The sequence below is a fragment of the Orycteropus afer genome, unplaced genomic scaffold (genome assembly GCF_000298275.1).
Source record: "Orycteropus afer afer isolate SDZICR_OR568_19922 unplaced genomic scaffold, OryAfe1.0 scaffold00015, whole genome shotgun sequence".
Classification (NCBI taxonomy): Eukaryota; Metazoa; Chordata; class Mammalia; order Tubulidentata; family Orycteropodidae; genus Orycteropus; species Orycteropus afer.
In genome coordinates this window covers 21,238,148-21,264,494 of record NW_006921602.1, presented here as the reverse complement: position 1 = coordinate 21,264,494, position 26,347 = coordinate 21,238,148, and the positions used below count along the sequence as shown (strand labels likewise).

General features: G+C 38.3%; 1 protein-coding gene across 1 annotated transcript in view; it reads left to right on the top strand.

Moving 5' to 3' along the window:
- The window catches only part of LOC103212524 (myocardial zonula adherens protein), a 117,146-nt gene extending 91,046 nt beyond the window's left edge, over positions 1-26,100 (top strand). Inside the window, exons 11-13 of the mRNA XM_007958494.2 lie at positions 7,558-7,641; positions 17,241-17,341; positions 26,004-26,100. Coding sequence (XP_007956685.1) covers positions 7,558-7,641; positions 17,241-17,341; positions 26,004-26,100 — 282 coding nt within the window. The remainder of the gene's footprint in view (positions 1-7,557; positions 7,642-17,240; positions 17,342-26,003) is intronic.
- The last annotated feature ends 247 nt before the right edge of the window (positions 26,101-26,347 follow it).

Sequence of the window (26,347 nt, the reverse complement as noted above, 5' to 3'; positions counted from 1 at the left end):
AGAGTGAGTAGAACCACAGAGAAAGGGCCTTATGTGTCATGCTATGGATTCAGAACATTATAAGATTGGGAAGGTTTGTAAGAAGGAGAGAGAGATTCAAATCTGTAGGGGCAGGACCTTTATAAAGTTCTCCTCTCCCCAGGTGATTCCAGTGGTAGCCATAGTTAAGGGCAAATTAATTAACTGAAATAACCTATGCCAGTAAATAGATTGTGTCTAATGTAAAAAAAAGCCATTATCAGTTTTGAAAAGTTGTAAGAACTTTTATCCTCACCTCTTCCTCTTAAAGGAGCTCTGGTAGCGTAGTGCCTAAGGTACCCGGCTGCTAACCAGAAGGCTGGTGGTTCAAACCCACCAGCCACTCCTCAGAAGGAAGGTTGGGCAATCTACTTCTATAGTGATACTACTTCAGAAACCCAAGGAGGGGTCGCTATGAGTCAGGTCCGACTTGATGGCAAATGACAACAACAGCAACTTCCTCTTAAATATCAAACTAGCCTGTGGTCTTAGAGACCTAACATCCTGCAAGATCCATTAGACTGCAAAACATGTATTCCGTTTGAGTTAGAAAGAAGCATGCTAATCAAGACAAAAATTAGGAAAGAAAAAAGAAACTCCTATTAAATTAAAGGCTAAGTGTTCCAGACTTTACTAATTGTTACCTACCTCTCACCTTCTTGGAACATTGTAGCTAATTCCCCAGTACCCATTTCAGCAAACTGATGCAGTGTTGGAAATCATTCACTCCTCCATGCCAAGAAATTTGAAAGACAGTTACCTAGTCCTGATTGGAAGAGGTCCATATTCGTGCCCATTTCAAAAGAAGGTGATTCAATGGAATGTGAAAATTATCAAACAATATCATTAATAGCACAAACAATTAAAATTATGCTGAAGACAATTCAAAAATAGTTGCAGCAATATATTGACAGGGAACTGCCAGAAATTCAAGCCAGATTCAGAAGAGGACATGGGATGAGGGATATCATTGCTGATGTCAGATGGATTTTGGCCGAAACAGAAAAATACCAGAAGGATGTTTACCTGTGTTTTATAGATTATGCAACGATCTTAACAAATTATGGATAACACTGTGAAGAATGTGAATTCCAGAACACTTGACTGTGTTCATTAATTGTGCTCATGAGGAACTTGTACATAGACCAAGAGGCTGTTGTTCAAACAGAACAAGGAGATACTGCATGGTTTTAAGTCAGGAATGGTGTATGTCAAGGTTGTATCCTTCCACCATACTTATCCAATCTGTATGCTGAACAAATACCTGAGAAGCAGGACTATGTGAAGAACAAGCATCAGGATTGGAGGAAAACTCACATACAACCTGCAATAGGCAGATGATACAACCATGTTTGCTGAAAGTGAAGAAGACTTGAAGCACTTACTGCTTACTGATGAAGACTGCAGCCTTCAGTAGAATTACACCTCAACAAAAAACAAAAATCCTCACAACTGGACCAATAAGCGGCATTTTGATAAATGGAGAAAATATTAAAGTTGTCAAGGATCTCATTTTACTTGGATCCACAATCAACACTGTGGAAGCAGCAGTCAGGAAATCAAATGAGGTACCACATTGGGCAAATCTGCTGCAGAAGACCTCTTTCAAGTGTTAAAAACTAAAGATGTCACCTTGAGTACTAAGCTGTGCCTGACTCAGTTGCCTCATATGCATGCAAAAACTGGAAAATGAATAAGGACGACCAAAGAAGAATTGATGCCATTGAATTATGGTTTGGCAAGAATATTGAACATACCATGGACTGCCAGAAAAATGAACAAATCTGTCTTGGTGGAAATATAGCCTGAATGCTCCTTAGAAGAGGGATGGTGAGATTTTTGGCTCACGTACTTTGGACAGGTTATCAAGGGGGATTAGTCCTGGAAGAAAGTAAAATGTAGGGTCAGTGAGGATGGGGCAGGAGTGGGCAGTGTTTTCTCCTGTTGCACATTGAGTCACTGTGAGTTGGAACTGACTTGACGGCACCTGGCAACAACAGTACACATCTTGCCTGTCATACAAAGATTTTCAAAATTTATTTAAAAATCTTAACACTTAGGAAGGAATGAAAAAGGAACACTATGGGGATGATTTTTGAAAACTTATTCCTACAAAAGTTGAAGGAAATGTAAACAAAGCAAACTTGTTTTTTCTTTCTCATCTATAATCCTACCTAACCCAAACTATTTTTGTTTAACTGCTCTTCTAGTTCTTACCTTCGTCATTGTAAGCTCTTGTTTTTCTACTCTTCAAGGCTTTTTGTGAATACCTTTCCATTTCGCAATATAATTGTTTTTAGTGTTTGTGTAATATACTCCATCAAATTGATATTCCATAATTTATTGCCCATTCCTTTAGTGCTAGACATTAAGGTTATTTCCATTTTCTCTCTATTATAAATAATAGGAACGAGAACATCTTTGTATATATAGCTTTTTTCCTACACTTGAATTATATCCTTAGGATTAATTCCCAGGAGTGGGATTAGTGGGTCAAAGGGTAAGAACAGCTTTATGGCTCTTAATATTTATTGCTAAATTGCCTAAAGGGTCATTCTAATTTACAATGCCACCTGCAATACATGAAAGTAGCTGTCTTTCCCAGCCCTGCCAAAACAGTCAATAGTTTTGGGCAAATTTAATAGGTATTAAAGGGTAACTCATTACTGTGTTTTAATTTTTTATTTCATTACTTATTATTACCATTGGACATTTTTCTTTAATGTGTTTCTTATGATATTCTATTTTGCATGGTGTGCTTCCCATATCAGAAGAGTATTTTTTTTTACACCTATAGAATTAAAACTGTTTTATAATGAAAATGTCAAATGCACTGAGAACAGAAAAAGTAATCAATGAAACCCCATAGATTTCCCGCATTCAGCAATACCAAGAATTGGCCACATTTGCTTCATCTACCCCTTCTTTTCCTCCACCTTTGTGCAGTTATTTTTAAACAAATCTCAAACACTCTACATATTTTTCCTATGTACTTCATTATGCATCCCTGAAACTCATGGGCTTTTCCTTATATAATTACATATACTTAACAAAATTAATGATAGTTCCTTGGTATCATTTAATACCAATCTGTAATAAAATTTTCCCAAATGTCTTAAACACATATTTTCACTGATGGTTTGTTGCAATCAGAATGTAGACAAGCTCTTTTACGCGTGGTGGTTGTGTTTCTGAAATCTCTTGACCTAGAGTACGCCACCTCCCGTGGTTCTCCCTTTCTCATTACTTCTGCCCACTAACTTATTGCAGGAACTGAGTCAGTTTACCTGTAAAAGGTCCCATCTTCTGGATGTGACTCTTTCCTTATTAGCTCTAGAAGCTTGACTAGATTCATGTTCAGCTTTTTCATAAGACTACGTCGTGAGTGGTGCTGCATGCTTCCCATTGTAGTGCTTTGGGGCCATAATGTCTGATTGTACCACTGTGGGTGATGCTGAGGATGATCTTGGGTTGGGTGGTGACAACCTAATAACACAATTGTTAAGTTCCCTGTTATCAATTGAATTATGTCTGCCAAAAATAGGTGTTGTAAATCCTAACCTCTATGCCTGTGGTTATAATCCCATTTGGGAATGAGTTGTCTTTGCTGTGTTGAGACAGAGTTAGTGTAGAGTGTGTCTTGAGTCAATCTCTTGAGATATAAATGAGATTAAACAAGAATTGGAGAAACAAAGATGGGGGGAGACAAAGGCCAAACCACATGAAAGTCGTCCAGGAGCAGAAGCTGAGAAGAGACAAAGACCTTCCTCCAGAGCCGACAGAGAGCTTCCTCTAGAGCTAGTGCTGTGATTTTGGACTTGTAGCCTCGTCAACTGTGAGAAAATACATTTCTGTTTGTTAAAGCCACCCGCTTGTGGTATGTCTGTTATAGCAGCAGTAGCTAACTAAGATAGTCCCCATCAGCTTTCGCCTCACCGTTTCATCTGTTGATGGGGGCTTCAATCAGTTGTTTCATAGGAGTTGCAATAAGTTGGTTTTCTTATTCTCTCATTCCTTTCTCATTTATTAACAGAAATTGTTCTGTAAAGTTAAACTTCTTCCTCATAAACTAGGTCCTTTAGTAATCTTAAAACACAATTTGTGCAAGTAAGGCAGGATAATGTTTTGTTCTTTGCTCTAAATTGCCAAGTTCCCAAATTAGGAGTTAAGGAGTTGGAGCTCTTGTCACTTACACTGGTGTCCAATGAGTTGTTGCTGTTTCTTCTTTACACACGTGGTTTTGATAAATGTATTTCCAATGTGTTTTAACCAATCACTTTTTTTTTTTTTTTTTTTTTGATGCTCAAAAGTTCTATCCTTGGCCAAAGGGAGAGCCTTCATATCCTTGTTTTCAGTCATAACAGTTTTTTTCAAGCTCATCTTGTATATTTCTTGCCAATCATTTTTTTTTTTTTTTTTTTTTGATGCTCAAAAGTTCTATCCTTGGCCAAAGGGAGAGCCTTCATATCCTTGTTTTCAGTCATAACAGTTTTTTTCAAGCTCATCTTGTATATTTCTTGCCATTCCTCCAAGATGTTCTGTGTATTTTTAGTGAGTAATGGCATTCAATAACCACAATTTGACTATTTTGTGTGCTTATTGTTATTGTTTCTAAGTTTTCTCACTGGATGGAGCTTGAAAATGCATTTTTACTAAAGAAAAGAGAAGGTCATGAATTCATAGTGGTATTTTCATTTCAAATTTAGCAGTAACTTTTTAAAAAATTTCTTCCTTGTATTTCTTTTATTTCACACTAAATATCTTATTCCAAGCATCATTATACTCCAATATATGTAGCAATTAAAAAAACAACAATATTATAACTAAGTTTTCGTAGTGAATGAGAGATTTCTTTGAAACTCTATTTATCATTCTAATATATTCCACTAAAAATATATAAATTACTGTGTTGCAACAATACTTTAATTCTTTTCACCAATTTGATGTACAATTATGTTCCTTCATTTCAGTTGGTTTTTAAGTTATGGGGTTCACTTTTTTTCTCTTGTTTAATTTTATTTTTTGCATCTATAAAGTATGCTTTCAAAGTCTCAACAGTGTAATGAGATATTATCAGAAAATCTTCTATTTGGTCTTCCCCACCTAAAATCCTCCTTCCCCCTACTGGTAACTATTTCTTCATTATTAGGTTACTATTAGTTGAGGATGTACCACAGTTTATAAGCAGCCCACTTAGTGATGGAGTTTTCTTTTGTTTTGGGTTTCTTAAAATACAAAAATCCTATGGCCAAGTCATTTCATACTATGACTAGAAATGGGATTGCTAGGTAAAAGAGTAAATGCACATGCACTTTTTCTAGACATTAGATTTTTTAGACAGTGGATGCTCTTCCAATATGAATTGTACCATTTTGTATGAGAGGGATTTTTTTACAGAGATTTTGTGAATGCTCAGATTCAGTATACTAGATTGTTGGAAAGTCAGGGTGTTCTTAAAAACCACAAGTAATTTATTGAATCTACACAGTGTTCCTAACGTCCAAGGCATATTGTGACATAGGGTATTATAGCTCCAGTGTTTGGGAGCATATTGTTTGTCTTTCTTTTTGTTGTTTGTTGCCATTGGGTGTCACCTCCAACATGTGGCAACCTCATGTATAACAGAATGAAGCTATACTTGGTCTTGTGCAATCTTTATGATCTTTGATACGTTTGAGTCTACTGTTGTGACCATTGTGTCAATCCATCTTATTGAAGGTTCCTTTGTTTTCATTGGCTCTGTTTTACCAAACATGATGACTTTTCTAGTGATCGATCTTTCCTGGTTTATCTAGGAAGACATAATGTATGAATGAAAAATAGAGATAGAGGAGTCCGAGATAGAATTAACAAAGACAAAAGTGAATGCCTATTGAGGAAGAGAAGGACAGAGAGAGGTATGTGGGAGGTACAGACAACAAAGATGAACCCTTTGCACATATAGTATGGCGTTGTCAGTGACGGCAAACGTGGGTATATTGGTAGATAGATGGGTGGACAGGCTGAACTAGTAGGTATCTCTATGAAGCGGGGAGTGTACCCAAGAACATGTATAGGGTTGGCAGACAATGGTCCTATAAGTTTATGTGTATGATCTGAATTCCCAGGTGTATAGTAGAGCTGACAAGGGGCAAGGTTGTAGTCATTGCTTGGTCACAGCTGTCTACCAAGAGGGACCTAGTAGTTGAACCTGTGGGCTCAGGACTATATTCGCAGGAGACATCAAGCTCAATTGGCATAATGTAGTACACAAAACATTGTTCCACCTCCTACTTTGGCGAGTAGTGACTGGAGTCTTAAAAGCTTGCAAGCTGCCATCTGGATGCAACGATAGGTCTCTCCTCATCCAGAGCAAAAAAGAATGAAGAAAACCAAAAAATCATGGAAACAATTAGTCCTAGAGACTGGTACACCATCTGATCTTCAGCCTATATGACTATGAGACCAGAAGAACTAGATGGTGCCCGGCTACCACTGTCAACCACTTGGAAGGGGATCTATGAAGGAGATCCTGGATAGAGAAGGAGAACAATGTAGAACAAAACTCAAAATCATTTGGAGAAAAAAAAAGGGGGTGGGGACCAGGTTTGCTGGTCCAATAGAGCCTGGTGGAACCACTGAGACTATGGCCCCTAGCTGCCCTTCAGATCTGGAATTAAAACCACGCCTGTGACTTCCAGCCAACAATAGATAGGCATATGAGTTGAACATTTACCTGAGGTAGATACACTCCTTAGAGAGAACAATCATGGGAGAAAGAAGGGCTGCTTATGCACAGGGAGACAGCTCAGGGGACAGGAGTGCATGGAGGGATGGACACAGGGAAGAGGTAACTATAGGGAGGAAATGGGAGGGGAGCTATTGCATTGTGGTATATTGTGGTCAATGTCATGAGACAAAGTGTATGTGAACTACTGTATGGAAAGTGAATTTGCTCTGTAAGTTTTCACCCAAATCACAAAAAAAAAAAAAAAAAAAAAAGTGAATGCCTAGCTCAAGTGTTAACTCTGTAGAAGCCTTCCCTGCTTACTTTCAGGTACATGAGTTCCTGGCTTCCTGAATTTCATTCATTAGCACTTTTGGTGACAGTCATTTTCCCAAAGCAAAACTTTTGACACTTGGTTTGACAAATAGGAATGTATTAACAGGAATAACAGTGCTAAATGTTCATTATTTGGGCTGCCTCATAAATTAAAATTGAATAATTATTACGTGGAGAGTTATATCTGTAATTTCTCAAAGCAGATTTTCTGGAAACCTGAGTTTTAATAAAGGTTACAAGGTGAGATCATAGTGGAAATGCTGGATTAATATTAATTAAATGTGATTCTCCAAAATCCTGTTGAATATCCCAAGTTTATTTGAATGTAGAATCCCCCTATTCTTAGAGCATCTTATATTTCTACTGTTCCATGGAGCACAAAGAACAGTTGTGTAGCTTCTGTTTTTTTTTTTTTTTTAAATCTCTTCCAGTGTATTTACTTGTATTTATATAATTATATACTTTTGTTTAATAATTTTTATTTTCTTTCCTTATAGATTGAATCATTAAAGAAAAAGGTGCAACAGAAACAGCTCTTAATATTGCAACTTTTAGAAAAGATATCTTTCCTAGAAGGAGAGGTAAGAAACAGTGTTTCTTTAAGATGGTGTCTACCCTACCATTAAATTTAATGTTTCTGAGCCTACCACCAACACTTAATTAAAAATATAGCTATTTCCTGGCCTTATAAAATTGATTGAAGGTTAACTGCCAACACTGAAAACGAGGTTCTGACAGCTAGTTTTTCTTTACCATCTGACTCTCCTCATTCCGGCTTGCCACTCACCTCTGCTCTCTGGCTCTGGTTTTGCTTGTTCAAGAATTTTCTTAGCAGGTCTGATAAGCTGTTGGTTAATACTGATAATTTCCCATTTTTGTCCTGTGCTTTATAATTTGTAAAGTGTTTTCACATGCATTCTTCACATAATTCTCTCAACAGCTTTAAGAAGGACAAGATGAGGATTTTTAGATCTATGGTAATAAATGAAAGAACTAAAGCACTTGGAAGCAAGTGGTTTTGCTCAAGGTCACCCAGCTTGGTGAATGCCAGAGCCAGGCTGAAAGACAGGGGGAAATAAGAAAAAACAGCAAACTATTGTGGTCGGGTCGACTCCGACTCAGTGTCTCTATAGGATAGAGTAGGACTGCCCCATAGGGTTTCCAAGGCTATAATCTTTATGGAAGCAGATTACCACATATTTCTCCTATGGAGCAAATGGTGGGTTTGAACCTCCGACCTTTTGGTTAGCAGCTAAGCCCTTTAACCACTGCATCACCAGAGCTCCTTGAATATCTTTTAGAGATGACTTAATTTCACCTGAATATTTAAGATATTTAGCATTCCTGACTTTCTTCCCTTTTGAAAGTCATTTTGAGGATTTTGTGTAGGTTCCAGAGAAGGAAATTATGAAATACCTTAAGAGCTTAGGTATTAATAGAAGGAGAAGCCAAAATCTATTTGCTCTAAAGGCTCTTTATTAAGAGCTTGGCGTTGGACCCTTTCTTTTTGAATCTCTTTGGTCTGCCAAGCATCTGTCCTTGTCTGTGTTCCTCATTATAGTTCTTCTCCAATGAGAAGTAGCCCAGGAGAGAGTGGTGAAGTAAGGAAAAAGACAAGACAAGACATTTCTTAAGCTCCTAGTGTACGTTGGATGCTGTCTTTCCATGTGCTGTGTATAATGTGCAGGTTAAGAGTGGAATCAGACTTACCCAAGTTTGAACTCTGGATCTGCTTGTTATTAGCTGGATGACACTGGAAAATTTTTTTATAATTATAAAATGGGGATGATAACAGCACCTATAAGTGTGTGACAATGAAATGAGAATTCATTTAAAGTGTCTGGTGCCTACTTAAAGAAAACCAAGAAACAATTGCCATGGAGTTGATTCCTACTCACCGTGATCTCATGTGCATCAGAGCAGAAATATGTCCCACAAGGTTTTCATTGGCTGGTTTTTCACAAGCAGATTGCCGGCTCTTTCTTCTGAGGTGCCCAGGGTGGACTCAAACCTCTAGCCTTTCGGTTAACAGCCGACTGTGAATCACCTAGAGATTCCTGGCATGTACTAAGCACACGATACTTGTTAACTTACTATTGTTCTTTCTTTTTTTAAAAGGGATGCCCTATGAGATTATATTTCACTCGTTTGATAGGTGGTGAAACAGATTCAGGAACATGAAGGAGCCTGCACAAGGTTACCAGTAGAGTTGAGTAAGCCTGAATCCACAGCCTGAGCTCTTAATCACCATGTTTTCAGTGAAGTACATCTTCATTTACTCTCACCTTTTGTGGGGCTGCCTTCCAGTCATTCCCAGAAGTTCCAGATGGCCCATGGGGATTCAAGGCCCAGGAGTCTCAGTCTCCTGACGGTGGAGGAGATGGGTACTTGCTCCATCCCCACCCCATCTTCTCCTCCATAGTCACTGAGTCCAGCTCTAGCCCATGTTGAACATTTCAGTTTCTAAGATTTCTCTCTGAAATTGTAGCTCCCCTGGGTTTAGTTATGTATGTTTAAACTCATTACATTATATTTTGCACCCACCCCTCCAGTTTCTAAAAGCTTACTCTAACCTGGCTCCGTCAGACTGTTTATCAACCAATTCACAATCTCCCTGATACAAAAATATGCCCTTTCTTTTTTTCATTTTCTTATTTCCAAACAAATATATATTTGCTCATCTTCTGGATCAGAAATATTTTATTCTCTATTTTCAGTGTAGAAAATATTTTAAAATAAAATTATAAGCTCCTCGGAAGGAAGATGGGGCAATCTACTTCTGTAGTGATACTGCCTTGGAAACCCAAGGAGGGGTCGCTGTGAGTTGGGTCCATCTCGAGGGCACTTAACAACAACAACAACATCTTCAGGAAATAGATAAGCTTTCTGAAACTCTGAACAAACTCCATTCTGTTTTTCTCTGCTAGAAATCCTAAACTTGCAGCTAAATTTAAAAAGTCAGAGGAAATCTTGACTGTGGTGGTAAATACATGAGCCTACACATGTACTAAAATGATATAGAATTAAATACCCATGTACGTGAGTACAACTAAAATGAGAGCGAAAGGAAAAATTGATGGCTTTTTATCAATATCAGTCTCCTGATTGTGATATGGTAGTATAAGTTCGCAAGATACTACCATTGGGGGAAACTGGATAAAGGGTATACAGAGTCTTTCTCATATCAAATTTCTCCTTATCAGACATTTCACATTTGTGACAATAATAACAAATCTGCTATCTGACTACTTGTGCAGTAGCAAATGCCAAAGTGCTAGGTGAGAGTAAAGCTGGCTGTGATGGTTAAGGTTATGTGTCATTTTGGCTGGGCCTTGATTCTCAGTGGTTTGGCAGTTACATAATGATGTAACTTGGAAGTTATGTAGCAATGTAATTTGGCAGTTAGGTAATGATATAGTCATTTCCATTTTGTGATCTGATGTGGTCATTTTCCATTTTCACATAACGCCGATTTTTGTGGAACAACAACCTGGTCATTGGAACCTAACCATGTTGATAAGTGAAGAGTGGGTGTATTTCAAAATAAAATTTTTAATTAAAAAAATGTTACAAAAAAAAAAAAGAAAGAAAAACATCAGGAAAGGAGTCAAATACCTTAATTTTGTCTATCCTGCTTTCAGTGTGTGTTGTTTAATACATAAATCTCTCAGCATGTCTGTTGTGCATTCCTGGGACTGTTACTAATTTCCCTGTGTAATAGTGGGGTGGCAGCACCAGGCACAGGGCTCTGCAAATGCATTTTATTGGACACACATTCTTGTTCAGTGCAGGTGCTCCAACTCCCAGTTGCTTGCTCCACTGGGCCTGAGGGAGTTGGAAACAAGGTGGCTGCTATACATTTGTGACATAATTTTCGCCAAAAAATTGCCTACAGCTGTCACACAGGGTTCTTCCTTCCCTGAAGGCAGACAAGCTTCCAAGTCAGTGTGGTATGCATTACACATATAAACACAAGGTGGTGGTATTTGAAAGCAGGAAAACCCTGGAACTTGATTCTCAATCCTAGAGGGTCCAGGCAGCAGTCTGAGGTGATTCTTTGTCATTCTGCTGTCACACTCTGCAGGACTGAACAGCAGGGGTCTTTGTTTTACTGTATTGAACCTGTCAATTTTGTTTCTTACATCTATCCTCTCCTGTCCAACTTTCCTTCTGCTGCCCATGTTTAGGTTCTCATCATCTTTTGTTTTTTTTTCTTATCATCTTTATTGTGTATTAATTTATGTAAACAACCCATATCCATTTAAACTATGTAATTTGATGGGTTTTAACAGTGAAACTACCACCATAATCAAGATACAAAACTTTCTATCACTATCCCAAAATTCCGTTTCCCTTGAAATCATCCCTCTATTAACTTCAGGGAGCTCTGGTAGCATAGTGGCTAAGACACTTGCCTGCTAACCAGACGGCTGGCTGTTCAAACCCACCAGCCACTCCTAGGAAGGAAGGTTGGGCAATCCTACTTCCGTAGTGATACTGCCTCGGAAACCCAAGGAGGGGTCGCTATGAGTCGGGGCCGACTCAATGGCACATAACAACAACAACAACAACATTAACTTCAGGCATCCTCTAGTGATTATTATTTTGGTCACTTTTATCCCCTTTTTTGTCACTAAAGATTTGTTTGCATTTTCTATAATGGAACTACACAGTATGTGCTCTTTTATATCTAGCTTCTTACACTCAGGGTAATGATCTGAGATTCATCCACATTGTTTGTTGTCTGTATTCCATCGTATTGTAGAGTGTTGTTGTTGTTGTTGTTATGTGCTGTTGAGTCGGACCCAACTCATAGCAACCCCTCCTTGGGTTTTCGAGGTGGTATCACTACGCAAGTAGATTGCCCAACCTTCCTTCTGAGGAGTGGCTGGTGGGTCTGAACTGCCAGCCTTCTGGTTAGCAGTCAAGTACCTTAGCCACTAGATATATATATTTGTGAGCATTTTCTCCCATTCTATGACTTGCTTTTTAATTTTCTTAATGATGATGTCATTTCAGAAGCAAAAGGTTTTAGTTTTGAAAAAGTTCAACTTAATTTTTTCATTTATAGTTTGTACTTTTTGTGCCTTATCTAAGAACTCTTTGTCTACTACAAGGTCACAGAGATTTTCCCCTATGATTTCCTATTAGAATTTAATAGTTTCTGCTTTTACATTTAGATCTATGATCCATTTTGAGTTAATTTTTATGTTGTGTGAAGTAAGGGTTAATAATCTTTTTTCTATGCAGATGTACGGTTGTTTCCTTTTCATTCTCTTTCATTCCTAATGTAGGTGATTTTTTTCCCCCCTTTCTCCTGTTTGTTTCTTTGATCAGTCTAGCTTGGGAGGGGGGTGGAACTCAGTTTCTTCCATTTAATTTTTTTGAAAAACAGCTTTTGAATTTGTTAATTTCTCTTTTTCTATTTCATTGATTTCTGTTCTGATATCTAAGGTTGAACCTTAGTCCATAGATTTTAGACTTTTCTTTTTTTAAATATAAACTTTTAAAGCTATAAACGTTCCCCTGAACTCTGTGGGAGCTCTGGTGGTTTAGTGCCTAAGGCACTTGGCTGCTAACCAGAAGGCTGGCGATTCAAACCCACCAGCCACTCCTCGGAAGGAAGGTTGGGCAATCCTACTTCCGTAGTGATACTGCCTCGGAAACCCAAGGAGGGGTCGCTATGAGTTGGGTCTCACTCAATGGCAGTGGGTGGGAAACTCTGCTTTACCTCCATCCCCCGAGCTTGGATATGTTGTATTTTTATTATTATCAAGTTCCAAATATTTTCTAATTCCTGTTCAGATTCTTTGATTTACACATTATTTAAAAGTGTCTTGTTTAATCTCCAAATATCTGGAGTTTTCCTAGATATCTTATTGATTTTGATTTCTAGTTGAATTCTCTTATTATCAGAGAACATACTTTGTGTGGTTTTAATTATTTTAAATTTATTGAGACTTGCTTTATGGCCTACCACATGATTTCTTTTGGGTTGAATATTATGAAGGAAAAATACATTTTGTTATTGTTGTGTGTGTTCTGTAAGTGTATCAGTTAGGTTCAGGTGGTTCTCATCATTTATATCTTTTCTGGTTTTTGTATAATTGCTGTATTAATTGCTATAGATGGATGTTAACATCCTCTTTGTGGTTTAGACTATCTCTTACTCTGTCAGTTTTTACTTCATGTATTTGAGACTCTATGACATAAGTAAACATTTATTATTATATCATTGTGATGAATTGATCTTTTATTATTATGAAATGTTGGTCTCTACCCTTGTTAATACTCTGCATTGAAATCTATTTTATCTGATGTTGATACAGTGATTCCTGCCTTCCTATGTGTACTATTTGCATGGTCTATCTTTTTCCATTCACTTACTGTCAACTGATCCATGTCTCTGTGTCTCTTGATGATAATTAGGTCTTACTTTTTTATCCAGTCTGATCTGGTACTCTCTGACTTTTACTTGGAGTATATAGTCCCTTAATGTTTAATTATTGATATGGTTAGATTTGGGTGCACTATTTTATTATTTGTTTGCTATTTATTCCTTCTGCTTTTCTTTCTTTCTTCCTTTTGTTCCCCTTTTCCTGCATTCTTCTACATTATTGATTCTTTTTAGATTTCTGTTTTAATTTATCTATTGGCATTTTTGCCGTATCTCTTTGCTATAATATTTTTGTGCTTGTTCTAGATATTGCGCTATATACCATTAACTGATCACAGTCCGTTTAGAGGTGATATTGTACCATTCCATGTAAAATACAGAAACTTTGCAACTATATGGGTCCATTTACCACTCCCCCTATGATATGATAGTTGTCATAATTACCGTATCTACATACATTAATTATAAATCCATAACAGTGCTATAATGTTTACTTTAAACATCAGGTATATTTTAAAGACATTAGAGAAATTATAGTCTTTCATATTTACTCACGTACTTTTTTGTGTTCTTTATTCCAAAAGCTCTGATTTTCTCTGTGGTATTGTTTCTCTTCAGACTGAAGAACTTTTATTTAGCATTTCTTGTAGGGAAGGTCCAGTGATGACAGATTTCCTTCGGGTTTTTTTTTTTTTATCTTCAAATAAAATTTTTATTTCACCTTCATTATTGAAAGAGGGTGAATTTTAGATTGACAGTTTCTCTTTTCTCAGTACTTTAAAAATATTGTTCATCATTCTTCTGGCTTCCATGGTTTCTGATGTGAAGTCTCTGGAAATTAAAATGATTGTTTTCTTGTATATAACAGAGCTACTTTCAAGATTTCCATTTGACTTTAATATGGAGAAATGTGTTTCTCTTTTAAAATACTCTTTGAGGTTTAAGGAGCTCTGGTGGTGTAGTGGCTAAAGCATTTGTCTGCTAACCAAAAGATCTTGGTTTGAACCCACCAGTTGCTCCCAGAAGAAAGATTGGGCAATCTGCTTGTGTAAAGCTTCATAGCCTTGGAAGCCCAGTGGGGGTCTCTCTGAGTCAGAATTGACTCGATGGAAGTGAGTTTGGTTTGGACTTTTGCTCTTTGTGATTTCCTGGACTTCTTGATTTATAAATTTATGTCTTTCACTAAATTTGGGCAATTTTCAGCCATTATTTCTTTGATTATTTTTTTTTTTCTATTCTAGTCTTTCCTTTTCTTCTGATTCCAGTATCCTTATGTTAGCCTTTAAAAAAAATCTGTTCCACAGTTCCCTGAAGCTCTGTTTATTGTTTTAAATCTTTTCCTTATCTTCTTCAGATTGGGTGATTTATACTAATGTATTTTCAAGTTTACTCACTTTTTTCATTGTCACCTCCATTCTTCTCTCAAGTCTATCTGGTGATTTTTTTTTTTTTTTTTTAATTTTAGGTTTTTTTTTTTTTTCTGTGCCACAATAGTAGGACCCATAGAATACTAAGGGAGAATTCAGAGGGAACTCTTAAAATGGGGAGAAGAGGATTGTCCATGAAGAGTTCTTGGAGTTAGTCAAGGGAAAGAAAGAAAGAGAATGTAATGTGGGGATGAGTATTCCAGACTTGTTCAAACATTCTGGCTTGAGAACTGACATGTACTATAGTATACTGGCATGACACTTACCACATTGTTTTTGTTTTAGTTTACTTGTCTGTACCCATTATGAGACTGAGCCTCAAGTTGGAAATCATGCCATATTCATTTCTTTAACTGCTAACTATGTTCTCCCACCCAATTTCAGACATGGTCTGATGTGGCTACCATATATATATATATATATATATATATATATATATATATATATATTTAACTGATGCATTAAATCACGAATATAAAAATTTTTAGTTTCTGTGCTTCTGTGGATATCTGATGTGTATGAATTTGCATGAAATGGGACAAAGAATTTAAGGCTATCTACCTACTATTTGCTATATACCAATTAGAGCATATATACTATAGGTCCTAGATCTAGCATTCTTTGAAATTCTCATGATTAAAGTCTTTACTCTGAGAAGGGATAAGGCTATGGGATTGTAGAGCTTGTTCAAGGGCAGGCCTTTTCTGCCTCCCTCTTTCCTTATGAATGAGAGAGTCCAAATGTTGCTGGGGAAGCTGTGTATGTGTGTATGAATTTTGATGTTTCCCTGGCCATAAGCCAGTACCCTTCTCCCCTACAGAGCAACAGGTGATAGATTCGGAGCCCATAGATCTGCCATGAGTTGTCAGCTGCTAGGGAATCTGGAAAGCATTCTCTTTTTTACACCATTTCCTATTTATCAGAAGGGATCTATAGACCTTTACATTCTGCAGAACACAGGTTTGTACAAGAGCTCTTGCTTTGCTCCTTGTAATTACCCATTCACAGCAGGAGCTATTGAACTATAACAACTATAACTCATATTTATTCTTACAAAATCGATGTGCTTCTGTTTTCATAGAACTTTTAAACTTGTATGTGTTAACTAGTATCTTAGAATTATATTTCAACTGTAGCTTCCATTTTAAAAAAAAAAGGAAAAAATGCTGTAATATTTGCTTCTAGTTATGCCTATAATATGCTTATTGTAAAACATTTATACATTTCTCTATTCAAAAAATATTTACCAAACATCTCTCACATGCCATACTTTGAGGATATAGCCAAGAAGATAGACATGGCTGTTGCCTTAAGACAGAAAATACAGTAAATTTCAGAAAGGTATACAGAAGAACTCTTTCAAAAACAACCCAAATTGTCAATATACAGAGATAACTCCTATCAATGTCTTTGTGATAATTTTTTGTGTTTTTTATTTTTAGAATCAGGTACCTTCACTTCATCTATTTTCATTTCAGCATCTTCATTTCTCATACTTTTTTGTCCTTCATTTCCCTCTTGAGGCAAATTTCCAATTCCTGAGCATCTAATCATCAGACTATGTAATGCTTGGCTCTGGCCTGATAAAAAGCTATTCAGAATGCTAATTTTAATCCCAAATGGCTTGTTCTACTTTATATGTTTGGGATTCAGAATTCTTCACACCTATGAAATACTAATTATTAAGTTACAGAGGTATTTCCCACTAAATAAAATTAATAGACTTACTCATTTTCTAGTTTAATGAGAGAGTGGTAGAAATTGAGCTGCAGTTTTATTTATAATTGCAAAAAAAAAAAAAATGATAAATACCTAAATCCCCATCAATAAGAGACTAGTTAAATAAATAATGTATGTCTATACTGTGGAATGCTATGAATGCATGAAAATAGTTTGTTGACATAAAAAGAAAACTAATAAACAGGGAATGGTATCCCCTTAACAAAATGTTGAGTTTGGGGAAAAAAAAACAGCTTATATTATAGTTTAAGATACCTAATTTATTTCCATTTATGTAAAATTGGATACATATGTATGCACTCAAACAGAAAGCTATCTGTAAAGATTCAGTCAATATGCAATGAATATTTCCTTAAAGTACTTAAAGCATCTACTGTGTGCTTGTTGTTGTTGTTGTTAAGTGCCATCACATTGATTTTGACTCATAGTGACCACATGCGACAGAGTATGTGACATACGGTTTTCTGTTGTTGTTGTTGTTTTCTAGGTACTCAATATATGTCTTGTGATAGATGTCCATGTTAGGGAAAAACCTAGATTCTGTGTAGAAATTGTATCACATCTATTTGTAGGGAAACCTATTTGCTTTACTAAGTACTTTTTTTCTCATCTCTAGAATAATGAACTCCAAAGCAAGTTGGACTATTTAATGGAAACCCAGCCAAAGACTGAAGTGGAAACCAGAGAGATTGGAGTGGGCTGTGATCTTCTACCCAGGTATTTAGGAATTTCCTGTTTTTCTGACTCAAATTCCTCTTTGACTTAAGAAAATACTTTACTCTAGCCTATTATTACCAGAATTTCATTTTTCCTATCAAAAACATTTCTGTGGAGCTAAGTTGTGACTATTGAGGGGTCTAACTGGTTTCTGTGGGAGCAGGGGCAGTGTGTAGGGCAGAGGGGATAATGAAGGAGAGACCTGGGCAGCCACTTCAGGGAGAGATGGGCCCCATTAGTGAGTGCGTGCATTTTTTCATTCATTCATTCAACATCTCTTGAGTATCTATCTTCCCTGTACCAGACAGTTGTGTATAGAGAGGAATGAGATATGGTTCCTGCCCCAGAGTACAGCCTGGGAGGGGGAGACAGATATGTGAGCAGACATTTATAACACTGTGAGAGGGATTTGCAAAGTGCTTTGGTAAGATAGAGCAGGGAGGGTCTAAATTTTGAACAAAATTATTCTGTCCCCTAGTACCGTAACAGAGTATTGTCAAGCACTGGATCAGACTCATAACTACATGATCTGCTCCACACATGATCAGGTGTTCAGTAACTATAACCTGGTTCGTTCATTTGCATCTCCAATCTGCAGGACTGACCTATTTGTTGGTAAGCTACAGGTCCATGCCTGGGTCTCTTCCTATGTGAGGTTATAGGCTGTTACCCAGTAACCTACCTTTGGTAACTAACCCACTAGCTCTAGATGCTCGAAACTGTACTTGGCCCAAAGAGAACATAACACAAGTTTACCACAAGGACCCTAATCTCATGTGGTTTATGATTTAGGTAATCAGAGTTACAAGGTGCCTGGCCCACTATGTATAGGAAGGTGTGTTCTTACGTAACGGGGGCCATTTGTGTGTGTGTGTGTTAGGCATTAGTAGCCCAGAAAAATGTAGTAGCCTAGAACCTCCAATGGTTACATCTGGTGGGAATAGTGATGAGCCAGTCACCAAGGAACACCTGGTTCTCATTTCAGTAGCCAGAAGCAGGATGCCTTCAGGCAGGCCTCTCATGCCAGGACCCTTGGTTTACTAATCTGTAAACTCAGAAGTCTGACTAGATGACTCCTCAAGATCTCTTCCGTACTTACTGTTGTATGTTGTCAATGGCTATTCAAGGCATAATGAGAACAGCCTGTTGTAATCCATAGAGTTTTCACTGGTTGATTTTCAGAAGTAGATCACAAGGACTTTCTTTAGTCTGTCTTAGTCTGGAAGCTCCACTGAAACCTATTCAGCATCATTGCACCATGCAAGCCTCCATTGATAGACAGGTGGTGGCTCCACATGAGGTACACTGGCTGAAATCAAACTCATATTTCCTGCATGGAAGGCATGAATTCTGCTGAACCACCACTGTGCCCCGTACCACTGTGTAACAAGACCTCATTCCCTCACCCTTACTAGTTACCCTCATCACTGATGTTTCCTTTTTTATTCATTACAGTGAGCCACTTGCCATTCTCAAAGAATTTACTGAAAACAGCATTAAACTCTTTGACAGTATTCTCATTTATATCACTTGCCTGTTGGTAAAAACAAGGCAATTTTATCATCCTGATATAATTTAAAAAAAAAAAAGAGAGAGAAAGGAAAATGTAAATTGAGTCTGGGTGTCATCGGTGTGTATAAATTGAGTCTGGGTATCATCAGTGTGCAATGCGTAGTACTGCATACATGATAAACATATAGCCAAAAAGAATGATTGATAGTGCTCAGGGACTCCTTTTGAAACATAAATAGTTTAGTATTTTCCCCCTTTTTTATTTTTCAAGAACCAAGTGGCGTAGTCTACACTAATTGACCATGTAATAAATCTTGTTTGGCTAAATCAGGTTCAAAACTATGCCTGAAACCAATAAATTGTTTGTTTTCTAATTCCCACATTTTGGCTTAAAATAAGCGTTTCAATTTGTATGCTGAAGTATAGCCTGAAGCAAACTTTTACAGCTAAGTTATGAAACCACAAAGTGGTTTTCATAATGGAAGTGCTGACAGACCCTTAACTTATGGCCACGGTGAACTTGGAAGCCACGTCAGTATCTAAAAGCAGCTTTTCCATAAATGTAACATTTGGTTTCCCCCAGGATCCATCTTAGTACTTTAACTACCTAGGTCAATCAGCAGAGGAAATGAAAACTACATATCTGCATTTCCGAAAAGGCAGAGCAATATTTCATTTGTTTCCCTACAAGTATTTATGAAGTACCTACTATGCGAAAGGTGCCATGCAAGTCTTGGTGAGGAGCATGGGATGTTTAGAGATAATTTAGTGCAGTTGTTTTTCACTTGTGCTTCCTGGCACTGCCTTGCTCTGTGCCAGGGCTCCTGGCAAGGTCTTGGGATGCTATGGAGGTGGGATCAGGGAGAGATGGCAGTGAAGAAGTGTTAGTGAGGAGCTGGCCTATGAGAGCCCCACCCCAAAGGCAACCTGAGTTTAACTTTTAGGATGCTATGTATGTTGAATTCTAAATAAAATTTTCTTTGAAAACAATTTCTATAGTTAAAACCAAATTGGACCATCTATATGAGACCAAAAGACCAACAATTACTCTAAAGCAAAGGTGAGACAATAAGGGAACAGGGAAACTGTTGTTGTTGTTATGTGCCGTCGAGTCGGCCCCGACTCATAGCAACCGCTCCTTGGGTTTCCGAGGCAGTATCACTACGGAAGTAGGATTGCCCAACCTTCCTTCCGAGGAGTGGCTGGTGGGTTTGAACCGCCAGCCTTCTGGTTAGCAGTCAAGTGCTTTAGCCACTATGCTACCAGAGCTAGAGCACTAGAAATGGAACAACCAGAAAACAATTGAAGAGAATGTTACATACACATTGTGAAAAATGTAACTAATGCCACAGAACAATTTGTATAGAAATTGTCAAATGGGAACCTAATTTGTTGCGCAAACTTTTACCAAAAAATCAATAAATATTACTTAAAAAAATATGAGAGCAAAAAATAAACAGAAAGTACATTGGAGACCACTAGTTTAGCCTATGTTTATAGATACAAAAATTGAGGCCCACAGAGATAAAGAGACTCACTAGAAGCCACGTTGAAGCCAGGCCTTCTGAATCCCCCTGCAGCATTCTTGCTACCATATGGCCATTTATTTATAGTTTTATAATAATTAATAAAGAGAAAATTTCTGAATTGTGCTGTGTATATTCTAACAAATTTCCTTGTTCTTACTTTGACTTCAAACTTGCATTGAACTAATAAAAGATTACATGTTGTTTTCCAGAATATTTTTTAAACTGATTCTTTCAGACTGTTTTAGATTAGTAAACTTATTGAATTAAACCCCAGTCCTATAGGAGAGTTTTGTTCTCACCCTCCATTCTCCTCCACAAATTACTTGGCCGTGTGGCCTGGTGGTCAGCTGAAGAGTCTCAGGCTGCCTGGCTCTCGTTCCAGCTCATCCAGCTGCTGACTGAGCACAGCCTTGGGCCAGTTACTTAAACTCTCTAAAGCTTCAACCTCTTCCTCCTTAAAATGAAAATTAAGATGACAGTACCTCATAGAGTTGCTATGAGGTTTAAATGAAAGCATGTGTATAAAGCATTTAGCACAGTTACTGGACTGAAGTTAAGCACTAAGCAAATTATTTTATATTATGAACTACTAATAAATAATTATTAATTACATAAAAGGTTTTTATTAACAACTGTTATTACTGTTATTATCTAAATCAAAACTAATTTTACATGTTAAACACTATCAAATATAAGTGAATTTGAGTATGCTAAGACAAGCTCACTAACTTATTTTTTATTGTCATAATTAGTGATTTTATTAAGTGGATTGATGGCCTAATTAAGAGTATAGTGCTTCAGTAAGCATTGAACTCTTCAGTAAAACCATCAGTGGTTTGAAACCCTCTAGACAGTGCATAGAATTCTGGAAGGCTCGGTGATTGGTGAGGTATCTGTGGACATCGGAATGGCCCCGGGGTGTTCCAGGCACTGGACACAAAGCCTCTTTGTGGAGCAGCTTGTCACCTGCTCCTCACTCTCTTTACACCTGCAGGTTACATGCTGCACTACGGCTAATAGCACTGACTTAACAGTATGCACTGAGGATCCCTGATGGTGCAGTGGTTAAGTGCTGGACTGCTAACTGAAAGGTTAGAGGTTCTAAACCCACCCAAGAACTCTGCTTCCTTAAGGATTACAGTCAAGAAAACCCTATTGGGCAGTTCTACTCTGTACCAGGGATTTATTCTCAGTTGAAATCAACTCAGCAGCAACAACAGTTAAAGCTACCTTATTTTTCTGTCCTGCTGAAAAGATGAGGAAGATTGAGACAAATTTGAAATCAGCATTTTCTTTACTTGCAGAGGCAGTAAGCACCTCTCATTATTGCCTACTTCTCCCACCTACCCCAATTTCTCCTGTCACTGCCAAGACTATGAGCTTCTTATGACAAAGACCCTGGGTTACCATTCCCTAATCTGGCACTTAGTTGATTCTCAGTAAATATTTGTTGGATGAATGAAAGACACCCACCAAATTCTAAGACTTGTGGATTTAGGCAGCAAACTCATAAGTTGTTCTTAATAGGTACAATTTAACGAAAAATATTCCTCATGGTCATAAGTGCCTGGCACATAGTAAGTTACTTTAAAAAATGTTTGTGTTTTCATATATTTATGATGCAGAAGAAAGAACACAAAGTTGCTTTTTGTTAAAGTTTTATTGGCTTATTGTTTCTTCTAAGGAAATTGCCCCTTAATGGATTAACTTAAAAAATACTTTATGATAAAGTGGACTGAATGTGTAAAGAAAATGGCTTTCAGGTCTGTAGTTGAAATTATCTATTTTCTCAAAATCCTATTTTATAAAAGTATTCCACTTCTTCTTCTAGAGAGCCTATTTTTGAAGCTCAGATCTACCTTTATAAATATTTCTGCATTTGATGATCTTTTAGGAGATTGTAACTAGAGATCATTTCTATTCTTTGGAAATTTCCCAGTGGTTGGCACAGATTGCCATCTGACTTCTGCCCTGAGCACCCCACTAAACTGCATGGTTACATCCCTGACGACCCCTGACATACAGCTCCTGTAGATTCTTCTCTGTAGCAGTTGACACTGTGACCACTCACTCCTTTTCAAAACTCCCTCATCCCCTGGTTTCCTTGTCATCCATTTGTGGAGTGAGAGCTCAGTGCCTGGCCTGTGTGTGCTGTTGGAGTCATGAAGATGAAGAGACAAATGCATAGACTGATGTGTGCAATAAGATGTTTCCAGTGGTGTGTTAGAAGCCTGTATAACAGTCATTTTTGAGATGTTTGTTATGGTTGGGTGCATGGGGGTGGGAAAGAAGACATATTGAATCTCTTGGAGGGAGACATGTGAAGTTTAAAATTCTCCCCCATGCTTCTAATATGTCCCTTTAAGAAGTTGTCTCTTCACCACACTTGAGTTGAAATCACTGCAGGGCAATGAGAGGTGTTATTGATGGGAAAATTTAAGGTAGGTGAACGTTGTGGAAGCACATGACTGAGCACCACTGTTCTAAGAAGCTGTGAATGCATAAGGAAAGGACCGATCATTTCTGTCACTGGGGTGAGAATGCATAGGCGTCCTTGTGGGGAAAGGGGAAGATCAGGGAAAATGTCATACAGGAGGTGAGTGTTTGATTTGAATCTTGAAACTTAGTCAGGAATTCTCCAGATCTATTTGATTAGGGACACATCCAAGGCAGAGGGGACAACATGAGAAAAGCAAAGAGATGTGAAGCAGTGTGGTAAATTATGGGAACTGTTTGCTGCTGAGCAAAGGAGATACCACAGGAGATGTTGGTAAGCCTTTAGGCCAGACTGAAGAATTTGAAAATAATGGAAATAATGGAGAGACTTGGAAGGGTTTTAAGTAACATGCACTGATAATCTTTATAGGAATACATCTTTGAGAGCAAAATGGATATGATTTGGGGAGAAGCAAGGCTTTGCAAACACTAAAAGCAAGAAGACCATTTGGGACACTATTCCAGAATTCAAAGCTAGATTAGGATAGCTTGAACCAGGGCTATGGCTGAGGGAATAGAAAAGAGAAATTGAAAGACAGTTGTTAAGGAAGTAGACTTCATACCAATTCTGTGAGAGATTGACATGGGAAGTTAGAGGAAAGGGAGTTCACTCTCATCTCTCACACACCCAATTGGTCATTGCATTAGTCAGGTTACTAAATGTAACAAACAACCCACAAATCTCAGTGATTTAGCACAGTAAAGATTGATTTCTCTCATGTTGCTTTTCTAGGCAGGTTGGTGTTGGCTCTGCTCCACATAGTCATTCGGGAACCCAGGATTCATCCATCTAGTGACTCTGCCTGGGCTTTTCAGTTCTCTTGCTTCCTTTCCCATATCCTCTACATTCAAGAGAAGAGAGAGAGCATGGAGGATTATGTGGGAGGCTTTTAAAAGCTAAACGTGAAAGTCTCATAAATCATTTCTGCTCATTTAGTCACATGGCCCACCTAATAGCAAGGGAGACTGGGAAATATAGTCTAGTTAGATGTCCGGGACAAAAAAGAAATGGAGTTTATAACTCTGCCTTAATCATCAATCCTATTAATATACATCTCAAATAACTCCCTAACCTTTCCCTGATACTTCACTCCAGTGCTACTGCTGTGCTCTCTCACCTCTTAAATAGCAGGAGTTTCTAACCTTCCTGCCTCCAGACATACCTCTCTGTACACAACCGTCAACACTGCCAGGGGAATTTTGCTGGAAGAAAAATATGCCCCTCCTTAAAAACTTTATTGGCTCCCTTTCCCATTCTGAAAGGAGCTTTCGTGGCCTAATGGTTAAGTGCTTGGCTGCTAACAGAAAAGTCGGTGTGGCAGTTTGAACCCACCCAGCAGCTCCTCAGGGGAAAGTCCTGGTAATCTGTTTCTGTGAAGATTACGGACAGGAAAACCCCATGGAGTGGTTCTACTGTGTCACACAGAGTTGCTGTGAGTTAGGATCTATTTGATGGCACCCAACAACAACAACAATATCCTCTTCAGAACTCCTTAGCAAGGCACACAGGGACCTTTTCCACCAGGCCCCATGCTATCTTGCTTGCCTCATCTTCTTCCGTTTTCCATTGTGAACTCTTTGCTCCAGCCCCATTAAACATTTTCCACACCCAATGTATGTGTGTTCATTCTTCCCTGCCTTTGCACTTATTGTCCCCTCTGCCTGAAATTCCCACATCTTCATTGCTCAGTTGACATCCTTCTAGATTCACCCTCCTTTGAGGATTTCTCAAGGCTCTCCTAATGACACTAAATTGTTCTGTCCTCAGTTTGCCTATAGTATGTTCATTGTTATATTGCTCAGGGTCCTGCAGAAAGGGAAGATTTAAGAAAGTTAAATGAAGGGACTATTTACAAAGGTTTGACCAGCTGGAAGGGAAATAAACAAGGGATGGCAGCACACTTTGGAGCTAGCAACAGTGGAAGCTGTTACACCCTAAGGCTGAAGAGGCAGGGAAAGAAAGCAGTGGATGAGAGCAAGGGGAGAGGGGTCCCACTAGGAAAGGACTGCCCCGTAGGAGCTCTATGGCCTTTGACAGAGGAGTGCAGCCAACTACCAAGCTGCAGAGGAGCCCTAGGAGAGCAGTGGTTAAGCGCTCAGCTGCTAACCAGAGGTCATCAGTTCAAACCCACCCATTGGCTCTGTGAGTGAAAGACTTGGCAATCTGCACCCATAAAGATTACAGCCAAGAAAACCCTATGGGGCAGTTCTGTTCTGTCACATGGGGTCGCTATGAGTCAAAAATCAGCTTGATGGCACCTGACAACAACCACGCTGCAGCCTGGCTGGGAGGGAACAGATTGTGACCTCTCTGCCCTCCCAGTCTCCTCTCTTGCTGGCCTCTCTCAAATAGTCAAAACCACCAGGAAGCTGAAAGGCAAAGGAACATATGATACAGACCTTCCAGGTCGGCTTCCCAGGGCACAGATTACGGCAAAGGGTGAGAGTGAATCTGGATGGGCAAACAGAGATCTCTGGCACCGTTCTCTACGTCTCTATCATAGCACCTAGCACATTATATGAAAAGTATTGATGTATACATTGTCCCCACCAAGTTAGGAGTCTTCTAATTTTTTTAGTATAAAAATTTTGTACTTTTCTGGGTCATTGATGCCTAGCACAACCATTACAAGTTACTAAAATAATGGTTTCTTTGTTGTTGTTGTTAACTGCCATCAAGTTGGCCCATGACTCATAGCAATCCATGCAGAAGAGACCCAAAATGCTGTCCCCAGCATGACCAGTTGTGGATCATTGTGACCCATAGGGTTTTTATTGGCCCATTTTCAGAAGTAGATTGCCAGACCTTTCTTCCTAGTCTTTCTGCTCCACTGAAACCTATTCAGCATGACAGCAACAAGCACACCTCCATTGACAAATGAAGGACAGGTGCGTTGTCCAAGAATCAAACCCTGGTCTCTTGCATGGAAGGTGAGAATTCTACCACTGAACCACCAGTGCCTCAATGGTCCCTTTAGGAATGTGAAAATGAAATATTAAACTGTGTTATTACAGTCTTTTTTATTTTTAAGTGCTGAAAAACCATTTCTTAGAGTTGTCTCACCACATGAAGAGAATGTAGAGTTTTGTTTCACTTTCCTGACAGGCCTTTTCTCATTTCTCAGCCAGACAGGCAGGACTCGTGAAATCGTGATGCCTTCTAGGAATTACGTCCCATACACAAGAGTCCTGGAGTTAACCACGAAGAAAACACCAACCTAGACCTCTGGATAAGTGCACTTTTTACAGATGGACATAAACCCTGAACTCTGAGTCTTGAAGCCTGGAAAGAGTGGCTTTTGCTTCCTCACATACACAGTTTAAGGCAGAATAGAACTTCTTGGGGTTCTGACCTACTTCCAAGACATGAGGGAAAATGAAGGTGAGGGGAAGGGAAGAGAGGGAGATGTATGAAGTCATGTTTCAAATGCCCAACCAACACACCCTGCTGTACTATATCCTCTTTTAT